The sequence below is a fragment of the Ostrinia nubilalis genome, chromosome 20 (genome assembly GCF_963855985.1).
Source record: "Ostrinia nubilalis chromosome 20, ilOstNubi1.1, whole genome shotgun sequence".
Classification (NCBI taxonomy): domain Eukaryota; kingdom Metazoa; phylum Arthropoda; class Insecta; order Lepidoptera; family Crambidae; genus Ostrinia; species Ostrinia nubilalis.
The window spans coordinates 13,229,449-13,242,551 of record NC_087107.1 but is presented as its reverse complement, the minus strand read 5'-3'; the positions used below and the strand labels follow the sequence as shown (position 1 = coordinate 13,242,551).

At 35.6% G+C, this 13,103-nt stretch overlaps 1 protein-coding gene across 1 annotated transcript; it reads left to right on the top strand.

The window, feature by feature from the left end:
* Window positions 1-266: 266 nt before the first annotated feature.
* LOC135081674 (organic cation transporter protein-like) lies at window positions 267-12,705 on the top strand. Its single transcript, XM_063976447.1, has 5 exons — window positions 267-414; window positions 7,966-8,669; window positions 9,974-10,381; window positions 11,082-11,325; window positions 11,787-12,705. The coding sequence occupies exons 2-5, from the start codon at window positions 8,155-8,157 to the stop codon at window positions 12,213-12,215; spliced, it is 1,596 nt and encodes a 531-aa protein (XP_063832517.1). The 5' UTR covers window positions 267-414; window positions 7,966-8,154; the 3' UTR covers window positions 12,216-12,705.
* Window positions 12,706-13,103: the final 398 nt, after the last annotated feature.

Sequence of the window (13,103 nt, the reverse complement as noted above, 5' to 3'; positions counted from 1 at the left end):
GACGTGATAATAATTATTCTAATTCACTAATTTAAATGTATTATTTTACTTATTTCTCTCTTCTTTTATACTTTTAGACGTAATAAAGTTTTTCCAACTAAGGCATAGAGAATTGTTTTAAACATATCCTTATCAGTTTCCCGCTCACTCCCAAGGTTGCTCACCTTTATCGCGCCTTCAGAGGTCTAGTCACTTGACAAATTGCCTGATGTCGCTGTTAATTCACAACACGAGTGATAACATCGTTTTCCTCTCAGTATTTACTGAACTGTCTTGTGCGTTGAGTGTTTCTTGAACTATATGTAGAGTGACTAATCCTTGTGATATCAGTGAAAATAGGTTAAAAATATTTAACTAAGAAATCCAGTATATATTTATTTGGATTAGATACAGCTGGATTTATTCTAAATATCAGTGAGTATTTTTATTTTAATTGTTGTTGCTTTACGAGTACAAGCACGATCCACGTTGTGTATTAAGTATTTATAATTACTCGGTGTAAAAATAAATGTGAGGTCTCCTAATTTGCATAGATAATTAAGATCTTACTGTGATGATCAATTAATTTGTTAAAATTTTATACGATTATTTTACAGCATGGTAATCTTTTAACTTCTCTAATCTAACTTTTTTGTCTTTACTTATAATTGTGGATTCATTCCACAACCTCTGGACCAATCCGTAGTGTGCAATTCCTGACTCCAGATCGCATCTCTTCGGTCTTTCAGTAGTTGAGATTTTTAAAAGTACTTATATATACTGGGGATCTGCCCGATCAATCCCCAAGCGGTTGCGTATGACCGCGTCGCAATTGATTTATCTATCGTATCTCAATAGCGATGTTTCCTGGTAAAAAAGCAAGAGTTTTAATTAGTCCGTTAGTTAACTTATCAAAAAATACTCGACACGTATATTTTCACTTATTCAAACTAATGAAAATTTAAAGAAATAAAACGCGCCAAAGTTCAAAAGTAGAGGCCCGTGACGTCAATGAGTGCTTAAAAGTGCAGCTCTTTATGACGTCGCGCGGAATTTCAAGGCACCATAACTTAGTAATTATTCGTTTAATTGACAATTAATTACAAATAAATAGGTATGTGTCCAATATTTTTTTATACTAAAATTGACGGACTAAAAAATTTTTCTACGAAACTTGCCTATTAACGGTGCTTGGAGAGATAGTGTAGGAAGTAGGAATCAACCAATAACATTCTGGAGTTTAGAGTAACTTATCTGATTCCATCTAAAACTCAGACAAAATAAACTGATAACACATGAGTAGCACGCCATAGATAGGTGAGTATTCGCTTTATTTACGTAGGTATACATGTAGCTGACTAAATTATAAAAATAGATCATCTCACGTAAAATTATGTAGATCTTTTGTTTTTCAAAATAATTAAAGCGCGGACGAAATCACTGGTAATAAAGAGAACGCAATTTTTTATAGAGCCATGTTATGTTATGGTCTCTCGTAGTTTTAACTCAATCGTAATAACATTATTACCCACGTGTATGTAATTGTACGTATGTAATTATATCGAGTAATTTTAGCAAAACCACAAGGTACTTTTGCAGTGATATTAGTTTCTTTCTTGCCATGTCATAAGAACAAACAAGCGCGATTACTATAATGATTCTAATATTTCTTTATGAATGTTTTACTATACCTGATAAAGTATTATTTTCTTACATCGCTGGCAATTATTATAGACTTATAAGTCGTGATAATAATATTCTGCCAATTACCTACTTAATACCTCTTGATCATGAATAACTTGAAGTGAGGTAAAGTTACTAAGAAACCATGGGTTAACACATGAAATAAAACTGGCCCGTTTATTGTCCCGAAGCAGTGGTAGGGTTAATACTGCGACGTGTAAAAGTGCTTTTTAAAAGCCTATTTGCAAAAATAAAATGAGTTTTTTTAAAAGGACTTCTTTCAGTAAAATCAGAGTAATATAATCCATTGCGTTGTGGTAGTGGTGGTATAAACATATAAACGTTTTTTTTATATAAACTATATAAAAAAAAATCAGGTTACCATAATATGAGAAACCTAAAAAGACCTTAAACCGTCAGCCCACCTTAAAAACATGAAAGAATACAACTGTTGGTCTATTTGTACCTATAATATTTAAAGAATTATCTTCTAACTCCTAAGCATTAAGGAGTTTTACCTTCTATCATCAGCTCATCAATATGAGAAAAGTTTGAAAAACGATATACGTGCCTATAAAATTTGAGGGTTGCCCTCGATATCCCTAGGATCCCATCATCAGATCCTAACTTGGTGACAATGGGACCACCTCAGAAGTGTACCCTATAAAATCGGTCCACAATTGACGGAGTAATTGGTGAACATACATAGAAAAAAAAAATACATACAGTCGAACATAAAACCTCCTCCTTTTTTGAAGTCGGTTAAAAAGGTACGGACAGCATAAAGTAAGCACGTGCCATCTGTAGCCGTAGCACACGTGATATTTTTCTAAAAGCATAAAATTACTTAGGCTCAGTTGAACCATCTTATTTTAACCGTAACAATAACAATAGCCGGTTCTTTGTATGGAGTTTGACAGATTTTTGACGTTTGTCAAAGTTATAGTAAGATGATGGTGCAACTCAGCCTTATAGGTACTCTAATTTGCTGTCGCATTTACGGTCAACTACGACTAAAGTTTAAATACCTAGACAACGTATCTCAAAACAAACATTTTCATTGCATAGTTTATAACACATTAGGCTACCTTTTTGTAGCAAAAGAGCACCTTTGAGATCCACATTAAGATGCCGTAGCGTTTTGCTTCAAGTGCTATCCGTACCTAAAGCGACTAGATAACATAAAGACGAAGCACACTTATCAACCTGGGAAGGGATCGTAACCGTAACAGAAGCGGTCAGTATTCTTCGTATGAAACTCCATAACTGCTACGCACACTTATCCGCACCGTACGTAAACGCCTCGCCTCGCGATTGACAGCGCGCAAGGCGATGACAGCTCGCGAAAGGCGATGACAGCTCGCGACAGGCGATATGGTGTTGATCCCTTTCCGAGTTGATAAGTCTGCTGTGAACTTTAAACACACTTTGTTGTCAAGTTTTGTTTGATCAATAACAATAATCACTTAATGTGGCATGATTGTTACACTAACCTTTGCCTCATACGGGGTTCGAATCTGTGTCCCGCAGTCCGGTTTCTGAAGTCCGGAACGCACGCATCTTCTTGCCGACATTGCAAATCTTGATGACGACTGCCGAGAAAATAATAAACCATTATAAAATGTAATCTAGTGTCTGCGAATGAGTGTATTATGTACTATTGTCTAAAATAACTTCTTAATAGGTTATGAGAGCCTCTTGAAACAAGCAAAAATTTTGCTTAGAAGAATGATACGAACTACTGTTTGATTTTTGTATTAAAAAAATACACTCGACATCAAATAAATCGCACCTCCCGCGACAAGCACTTTTAAACGTATGCATCCCCATTTCCCAGCAATGTTGGCACCATTTAAAAGCCTAGTTCTAAACTTCATTTCATTAAAGGAAAGTTTTTTACCCCAAAAATGTGTCTGTAGAAGAATCCAGCCAGAGTCACTTCTTCAAAAAATAGGTAGTTACGCTTGAGCCAACTTTTATGGCTATAAAACTGTTAAGTTGGGATTAATCGCTATCCATCTGTTAAAGAGGACACGTGTGATCATTATTTGGTTTTATAACCAAAAAATTTGGTCTAATTGATCCCAGAGGTGAGCCCAAAGTGAGGTCTTTTTTCAAGTCACATTTATGATATATGTTAACCATTTATTAAGAAATTAAATATGTTTACCTTTAAGGATATTTATTGAGCTTTCAAATAACACCAATATTGTTGGGGCACCAAGATTTTGTCAGAAGAAAATCTTTAAAGTTCGCGTCGCGGAAGGTGCGGTTTATTTGATGTTGAGTGTAGTTTCATTTTCAATAAAGTACAGTCAGTGTCAAATAAAAAGTTCGTAACACGTCTTTGTTACAACTGGAATAAGGTTGTGTTGTCAACTCTTTCGCCACTTTGGGTGTCACGAACTATTTGACGCTGACTGTACCTACCTAGGCATCGTCAATAGGCTAGTTTCCTAAAAAAAAAAATTATTAGTCCGTCAATTGTATTATTAAAAATTCTTGGACACGTATATTTTTAATTGTCAATCAAACAAATAATTACAAAGTTATAGTGCGTTGAAGTTCCGCGCGACGTCACAAAGTGCTGCACTTTTAAGCACTAATTGACGTCACGGGCCTTTTCTTTAGAACTTTAGCATGCTTTATCTGTATACATTTTCATTAGTTTGAAAAAGTGAAAAATACGTGTCGACTATTTTTTGATAAGCTAACTGACGGACTAATAAAACTCTTGCTTTTTTACCCAGAAAACATCCCTATTCTGCTCTAAAAAACACCAATTTATAAAATAAGTTCAGTAAATAAGTATTTAACGGTTGTAGATTTAATGACATATTATGGAAGTGAATGCGTCCATCAGACGAACAACTTTTACTGCGATGCCAAGGCTGAAATCACGGAAAACTTACTTTACGACGAAATTAAATTAAATCATATGTCACCGCTCATGGATTCGAAGGCATTTCACTTCTACGTCCTATTGTAAAGAGCACTTACCTGCCCTACTATTTTAAACAGTATACATTTTGTGAAAAGGTTCAATGAACTTTTCTTAATTGCTATAGGTAGGACAACCGTACTTCTATCTACTTACTACTATGGAAGCAATAAACTGAAGCCCAGTTTTTTTTATCAGTAGTTAAAATTAAAAACAACTTGTCATTAGAGAGTTGGTTACTGGCATTTTAACTACGGATCAAGAATCTGGGCCTTAGACTGGGTTGCACCGTCTTACATTAACTTTAACAAACGTCAAGTCTTGTCAATCAAACTCCATAGAACAACACCGGTCAAAGTTTATAGTTACGGTTAAAGTTAAGATGGTGCAACTCAGCTTTAGTCTACTTACAATAAATACAAAATAGTGGGTAATTTGTCCATTAGGCTGATTATCGTACTTACCGAAAGCATTTAAATGCTAATGATAATGACAAACTGAAGCCAACAAAACATGTCAACATTCAACAAAATTGCCTACAAAAAATGTTGAATGTTGAATATTTTTGTTGATTGTGTAGGGGAAAACCGCGCTGGAGACCCGATTTATTTTGTTTAATTAATACGTTAATAAATACGTTCTACTTTTTAGTATTTCATGTCCTTCTAAAGATCCATAGCTCATACTATCATTTTTTATGATTAAATCACTACGCAACGACATTATAATACAAAATTTACATTTTATATCAAGTGAAGAATTAGCGATATAACCTTGACTTTTGTTGAATCTTCCAAAATGTTTCACGAAGTTTAAAAATTAACAAAGTTGTCTTTTTAGCTAATGGATTAACGAAGTTAACTATTTGATTTACCGTGCCCAGTTATAGCAATTTAATATTCAATTTCAACATTAAATTCAACTCTTATTAAGTACCACACTATGTACTTAACTGGTGTCAAACTGGGTCACTTGACTGTATTAGCACTTTTAAGATTATTGCGACCTTCCATCCACCTAAGAGCTAAGACCATAGAATAATTACTACATACCTACATAACAAAATCACTTTCCGCCGTCTGCCCTATACAGTGTAAGTCACGATAAAGGGCACATATGAAAATAGGTGAAACTAGACCTATTTGTATCGACAAAAAAGAGGTCAAACATTTTTTGAGTTTTTTTGTAATTTTTTATAGAATTTTTTTTCTTCCGATTACTTATTGTAAAGAAAACGTAATAACTTTCAAACTAAGAAGTAATTAAAACCACCTGTTATGGAGGCATTATTTGGAGAAATTTATCAAATAGCAAAAACAACACGAATTAAAATGAAAAATTTTCTCAAAATGTATCATTTTTTATTATTTGTTGCCATTTTCTGAGTATTTTATGTATTTTTTTAGTATCGCCTGTTATTTAGCATTATTACGGTTTTTATTTTATCAGAATATACCCCTTAGTTTAAAAGTTGTTACGTTTTCTTTACAATAAGTAATTGGAAGAAAAAAAAATCTACAAAAATTAAAAAAAAACTTAAAAAATTTAACCTCTTTTTTGTTGATAAAAATAGGTCTAGTTTCACCTATTTTCATATGTACTTTATCGTGACTCACATTGTATAATTATGCTTAGATCTTTAGAATTACGCAACGGATTTTGATGCGTTTTTTTAATAGATAAACTCAAGAGGAAAATTTATAGGTTTAAAACATGCATATTATAGAAGACAAAAGCCAGGAATTTCCATAACAACCGTGCGAAGCCGGGGCGGGCCGCTAGTCTTATACTAAGTCGCATTTTGCACATGATTTCTACTAAACGGCCGCCAATATAAAATATGCAAATGTATCCCGCGCAAAATTCAAAAGGTAAACAAGTCTCTCAACAACTTGGACAAATTTTAAGTAAGTATTTACATTAGTAAGTTGCAAAAGTTGTATTTAAGTGGGTATATTTTAAAGTACCTACTTACTAACCTCTAACACAGTAAGTAGAGGTTTTTTACAAAAGTAATAAAGATCTTATTAGGCAGGTGATATATTGAAAAGAAACTACGTTCAAGGTAGATGCAATTGTAAATGTTTTTGTTTTTTGTAAACTTAACCAACCACAACAAAAATATCAGATTTGAGATTGATAAATCGCTACTCAGTACAGTAAATAAACCTTAATGAGATTTGATATACGATTACAATATCATGACAACCATTAGATTATCCCAAAGCTATGGTAGGTAGGTACTGTTAAAATTTAAATACTGGGCTATAAAAACGGTTTTATAAGCATAATTTCAAAAAATTAAATGATGATGATGACGCTATAATTCATTTTGTTTTGGTTATTATGATATTATTATTAAATTACCTTCGCTGCAGCAACCCATACAATAATAACCAGTGTGTTTGTTTGTTTGTAAGGCACACTTACCGACTTCGTAGCTTCAGAAGTTATTCCACTGGTGGGTCCATTTCTTCACTTTCACAAGCACCCGTTCGTTCTAGATTAAGTAGCAAATAACCATCTTGCAAGCATCATTGGCGTGTACTTAATTCAAAATTCGAACTACCCTTACCTACCTACCCTTTTTTATTTTAACGTTCCAAAATGTCAAATGTCATGTTTGATTCAGTTGTAGTGGGGAAAAAACTTATTAAAGATGACCCACGCTGAACTGTCCCACCAAACTCAATGACAGGGGGGCGCTACCATCGTTCAACTATATGGTTTTTAACATGGCAAAAATCGGAACCAGCGATCCGGTATTGACGGTGGCGCCCCACTGTCAATGTCATGGATAGGACAGTTCAGTATTTTGGAACTATTTATAAATAGTAAATTGATATACTTTTTTTATATACGCTTTCACAATGTGTATCTCCGTAGATTTTATAAAGGCAAAGGGATCCTATGTCGTCATCTTATTCATAATTAAACATTGGTTTGCAAAAAATTCAAACGTGTTGTTTGAAAACATCTAAAACAATAGCTTGAATTGAAATATACCTAAAAACTTTGTGTTGTTGTATGTCGTGTACAAAAATAACTTCATTAATATGTATTACAATAATTAAACTCGTACAAATTACAAAGTAAATTCACGGTGATTTGTATAAAATGATGCTTTATGAAAATTGTTTCTTTTACGAGTTTAGTAGTAGAGTTATTTTATTTATTCTCACAGAGACAGTCCAAACTGCCTCGAACATTATTATAATTTGAGTTTACAATATTTAATTTTAGTTTCTGACTCAGAATGTAACGAAAGTCATATTGTTATGTAAAATAATGTAGATTTAGCATGTTAAATAAATGCTTGAGTATAAAATCACTTATATAAATTCATGCTCATCTTTTCGCAGTTTTGGAAGATCACTTTTGCAGACGAGAAAATGGAAATTAAAAACCAATGGTTTAATATCACCAATATCTTAAAAATTAAGACATAAGATAGAGTGACTGCACAGTGGACAAACAAAAGAAAGAGAAAAGGAGATAAAATCTTCGAAGAGATTATCTATCTATCAAGTATCAAGCAAATAAAATTCACAATGGTCCAAACAATTCAAAGGATAATTTCGCAAAACTTTGCACAGAGCAAACCAACAGGGAAAGAAGACACTCTATCGCAGTTGATCGGCCATTTTGGAAAATGGCAGTTCATTATTTTCGCGGCTGTCTTCCTCGTCAAGCTCTCTTCAGGATGGGTTCAAATGGCGATATTATTTTTGACCCCCAACTTGACTTTCCGATGTGCAGAGTTGAAAAATTCTTCAGCATCAGATCTATTGTTTTTACAAAAGGACATTCCGATTTTGGAGTCCAGTTCAATAAGCAATGCTTCATCACTGAATTTTAGTTCCGTATTTAGGAACGGGACATTCGAAGAGAACAAATGTTATTCAGAATGTATGAAGTACGAATACGATACAGGGATATTTGACAACACCATAGTCTCGGAATGGGACTTGGTGTGCGAGCGGCGGTGGCTGGCCAGCTTCACGCAGATGGTGCTACAGTTGGGTATACTGATCGGGAGCATACTCTTCGGATTTCTATCTGACAGGTGAGTCAAAAGTCTGATTAAAGTTTTGTTGCCCCGGTTGCCCCTGGGATGAGATTCCAGGAATCCTATAACCAGACAGTCTTAACGTCTCGAGTCAAAATAACTTTTGATTAAAATCTTTAAAGCCTCTCATAAAACAGGGTGGAGTTTTGTAATGCCCACCTGATATGTCTCCTCAAAGAAATAATTCCTTTATTTTTGAAAAGACAGAAAACTGCATTCATAGTTCGGTAGATACACAAATCAAAAGGCCAGAGGACACAAAAGCGTCAAATCATCAAAGCTGTATAATCTTAACAATCTCAAAAATAAGCAGTGCGGGCCATTTATAACCTTGGACCCCGATTTTCCTTGAGAGAATTCTTTAAGGAGATTAATATACTGACAGTAGCTTCACAGTTCATTTATGAAAACCTTTTATATGTTCGCAAAAATATAGAGCAATTTACTAGAAAGAGTGATTTACACAAGTTCAATACAAGAAACAAAAATAAACTTGCCGTTCCAAATTTCAGACTGCACAAGATTGGTAATTCATTTATGGGGAAATGTATTAAACTTTTCAATAAATTACCACAAACTGTTGTAGAATTGCCCATTAAATTTAAAGCACATATCAAAAGCACCTTAATGAAAAAGGGCTACTATAAAGTTGATGATTATATAAAGGATAAAAATGTTTGGAATGTTTAACTACCTAGCTCGCATTAATACTTATGACTATAATTTGTATATTTTAAAGACTGTAAAACCTTGAAAAGGAGGCTGACAATAGTGACTGAGTTTCTTGCGCTGCTTCTTCTCAGCACTGGCCCATTTATTGTCCCGAAGCAGTGGTAGGGTTAATATTGGGACGTGTAAAAGCGCTTTTTTAAAGCCTATTTGCAAAAATAAATGAATTTTATTTTATTTTAATTTTTTAGCACTTCCTTCTATCTGTGACATCTTGAAACATACAGGATGTTGTTAAATGGTAAAGTATTATCGACAACATTAAGCCAATATATTAAGAGCAATACGATTAAGGTACGAGTGTTGTATTTATCCCTGTATCAACAGACAGTAGATCGGTGTCAAGGACTCTGGCAGAAAATTATATTTAGATAACAACGATAACAATAATGCTCGCAGACGTGACGTGAATAATATGACATGAGATAAAAAATACTTAAGATCTAAATTATCGAAACAAAGGACGTCTTTGTGAAGTGTTTTTGCCTAAATTCACCAAAACTATTGTTTATTATACGTAGTCAGTATTTTGCTATAATATTTAGTTATAACAGTATCTTGTTCCGTTTCAGATATGGCCGAAAGAACACCTTTCTCCTCTCGATTACCACACTTATTGCTTTCGGATTCGTCGTCCCCTTCTCTCCCAACTACACAGTGTTCACTGTCTCTCGCTTCTTCCTGGGCATGGCTACCGCGGGCACCATGGTCATATCCTTCGTGATCATCATGGAGACCGTCGGTCCGAGATACAGGGAGCTTTTGGGCTGTTTGTTCCAAATCCCCTTCATCATTGGGCACATGACAGTCCCACTCTTCGCATACTACTTCAGGAGTTGGGACACATACACGTTGGCACTGGCTGTGCCTCCTCTGATATATCTGGGGTATTTCTTCGTGCTGAACGAGTCTCCAAGATGGCTCGTCAGTGTAGGCAGGGTTGAAGAAGCGACGGAGATTGTGACGAGAGCAGCTAAGATGTGAGTATTCATTAGAGATGAAACGAATATCCGGTAACTATCCGGTAGGCCGGATATCCGGCCTAAATTTACTATATAATAAAATAAAAAGAAGAAAGACGCACAGTAGTGCTACAGCTTTGGTGCCATAGTAACAAATGCTAAGGCGGACATGTTCTGTCAGAATACAGCACTTTTTTTTTTGTAGGCCGGCACTTTTGATTTTGGACCAAAAATGTATGGATTGTGGATGATATCCTTTTCGCTATTCAATCACACACTCACAATGGCAACCGAAATCGCTCGAATTGATCTGCCCCCTAGACAAGTGGCAAAATCTGACATTCTATTCGGACTGATTCGATTTTCGAAAAGTGTGACTAGTCTAGTCTACTAATAGACCCACTAATCGCGTTCGAAGCACCTAAACTCGTCACAACATGCAACGAGACAATGGGCCAACTATCCGGCTATCCGGCCTAGCAGCTGGCCGGATATCCGGTATCCGGCCAAACAACTATCCGTTTCATCTCTAGTATTCATTTAAAAATCAACAAATTGTAGTCACAAAAAATTTAAATAACCAGCTCTCTCCTGATCTTTTGATGGATTGAAATAAAGAAAGAGGAGCTGTAGAGCCAAAAACCTTCACATGAAAGTTGTTATTTAATCACATAAACAATCTCAGTCAGACAATTTTACTATTATTTTCCGTTTCCAGAAACAACCGTTCCACCAACAAGATAAAGGAAACTCTAACGGAGTTCTCCCAAGCCATCCAGTCGCGATCAGACGAGCCAAAGCCGAACTACACGGAATTGTTCCGGCGCTCTCTATGGCTCAAGACGTCTTGCTGCTGCGGTATCTGGCTCATCACTGGGGTGACCTTCTTCGGACTGAACCAGTACATCAGCCAAACCAGCCCAGACCCGTTCATCAGCGTCTCTGCTGCCGGGGCCATACAGGTTGGTTAATGTGAGCTTATTCATTATTACATTTAAATATTTCTTGATTCATTAAGATTTCGACTGTTGACGACCGATCGACTAGACTTACCTACGTCAAACCGTAATGACAATAGGCCTTTATTACAAAAAGTGAATCACGTTTTGAACACTTGTTTAAATTTTCATTTGGTATGGACATGACGTGATTTTAAAATAGTGTTCAACGTGATATTTATTGACACTGCTCATCTTTGGATGGTAATCTAATTTTTGCACAATAAAATCTGGTAACCAATAAAATTGTATAACCACTTGTTATACCACATGTTACGCAAATAAATGATTTAAATTTTTATATACTACATCGGACGACAATTCGTCCACTTGGTGTCAGGTCTATCAACCAACGCAAACGCAAGGATCAATTCAAGTTATAAAAATAACTTTAAAAACTACCTAAGCGCTGTTCTATATTTCAGATCCCCTCCATTCTCCTCTCTATCTGGCTCATCAAGACCTTCGGGCGGAAAGCGACGACGATCGCCTTCTCCTGCTTCGGCGGTCTTTGCATCATCACCCTGGGCTGCCTGCCACCCACCTTCGTCATCAGACTGACCCTCGGGACCTTGGGCGTCAGCTGCGCCTCTATAGTCGCCACCACCATCTACATCTTCACTTCAGAGATATACCCGACTGTGGTTCGGAATATGGGCATGGGGGCTGCCTCCACTGCCATGAGGATAGGCTCAATGATTGCTCCTTTCATCTCCAACGTCACCGCCGTCCCTTGGCTGCCGACGATCGTGTTTGGCGCAGCCCCGATTATTGCTGGTGCCCTTTGTTTGCTACTGCCAGAAACTAAAGGCAGGGTTTTGCCGGACAGCATTGATGACGTTGATGAGAAGTAAGGCCGGTAAAAGGCGTAAATGATTAAGAATCATAATAAATAAACAGAAAGAATACCGACTAGGATTACCTATAACGGGTGTAAAAAAACCTATCCCGAAGCCGAAGACTACTTATTCTCCACATCATGGGGATCATTTTTTTCTTTGTGACCATACCTGGGAAACTTGTGGTTTAGGAGATATTGAAGGTCAAAGTCAGAATATTTTTTTCAAGATTTTTACATTATCAATTTCAATTCGTTGTTTAAAATTTTTTTTTCTAAGAAACCTTATTAAAATTTTGAGTATTTTCGTCACAATAAGGCTTTTTTCTTTACAATAAGAAATGGACAGCAGCGCGCGCACACACGCTCAAGCGCTGCCCCCACGCCCCGAACCGCAACCCGCGCTCGCCCGTGAGTCATTCAACTCTACTGTGAGTTCAACGACTACGACTGGACCAACTGAACTGAGCTTAATCCAAAATCTACCTAGTTTGTAAAAATGAAATGAGTACTTAAATTAGTTACTTACACCTTATATCACCTTACCAGTTTAGTTTTTATTCTAAAAAATAATAAATTACATTTTAATTAATAAAAACCCTTTACACGAATTTGTTTCTTTCCGCAAATTAAATAATCTTACAGAACCTAGGTTGTTAACTAAACCGTGCTTTTACGCATAACCGTTATTCTATCACAATGTAGTATCACAGGTCTTATTAGCTACGCAAGTGTGATAAGCGTAAGTAAGTAGGTATCATTAAAAAATACCGTAAACAGATGAATAATGATCTTTTGAATGAGGCCTGTCATTCTTTACATTAATAACTCTCTACTTCAATAACTTAAGTCTTTACGATAGTAATAAAATTCATAAAGTAAAACTCAAATTATTGCTTACACC

Bases quoted from the DNA above. Each gene is read 5' to 3' on its own strand.
- LOC135081674 (XM_063976447.1), top strand. From the start codon at position 8,155: ATGGTCCAAACAATTCAAAGGATAATTTCGCAAAACTTTGCACAGAGC. The intron at 8,670-9,973 runs GTGAGTCAAAAG...GTTCCGTTTCAG, and splicing joins TTCGGATTTCTATCTGACAG to ATATGGCCGAAAGAACACCT. The intron at 10,382-11,081 runs GTGAGTATTCAT...TTCCGTTTCCAG, and splicing joins GTGACGAGAGCAGCTAAGAT to AAACAACCGTTCCACCAACA.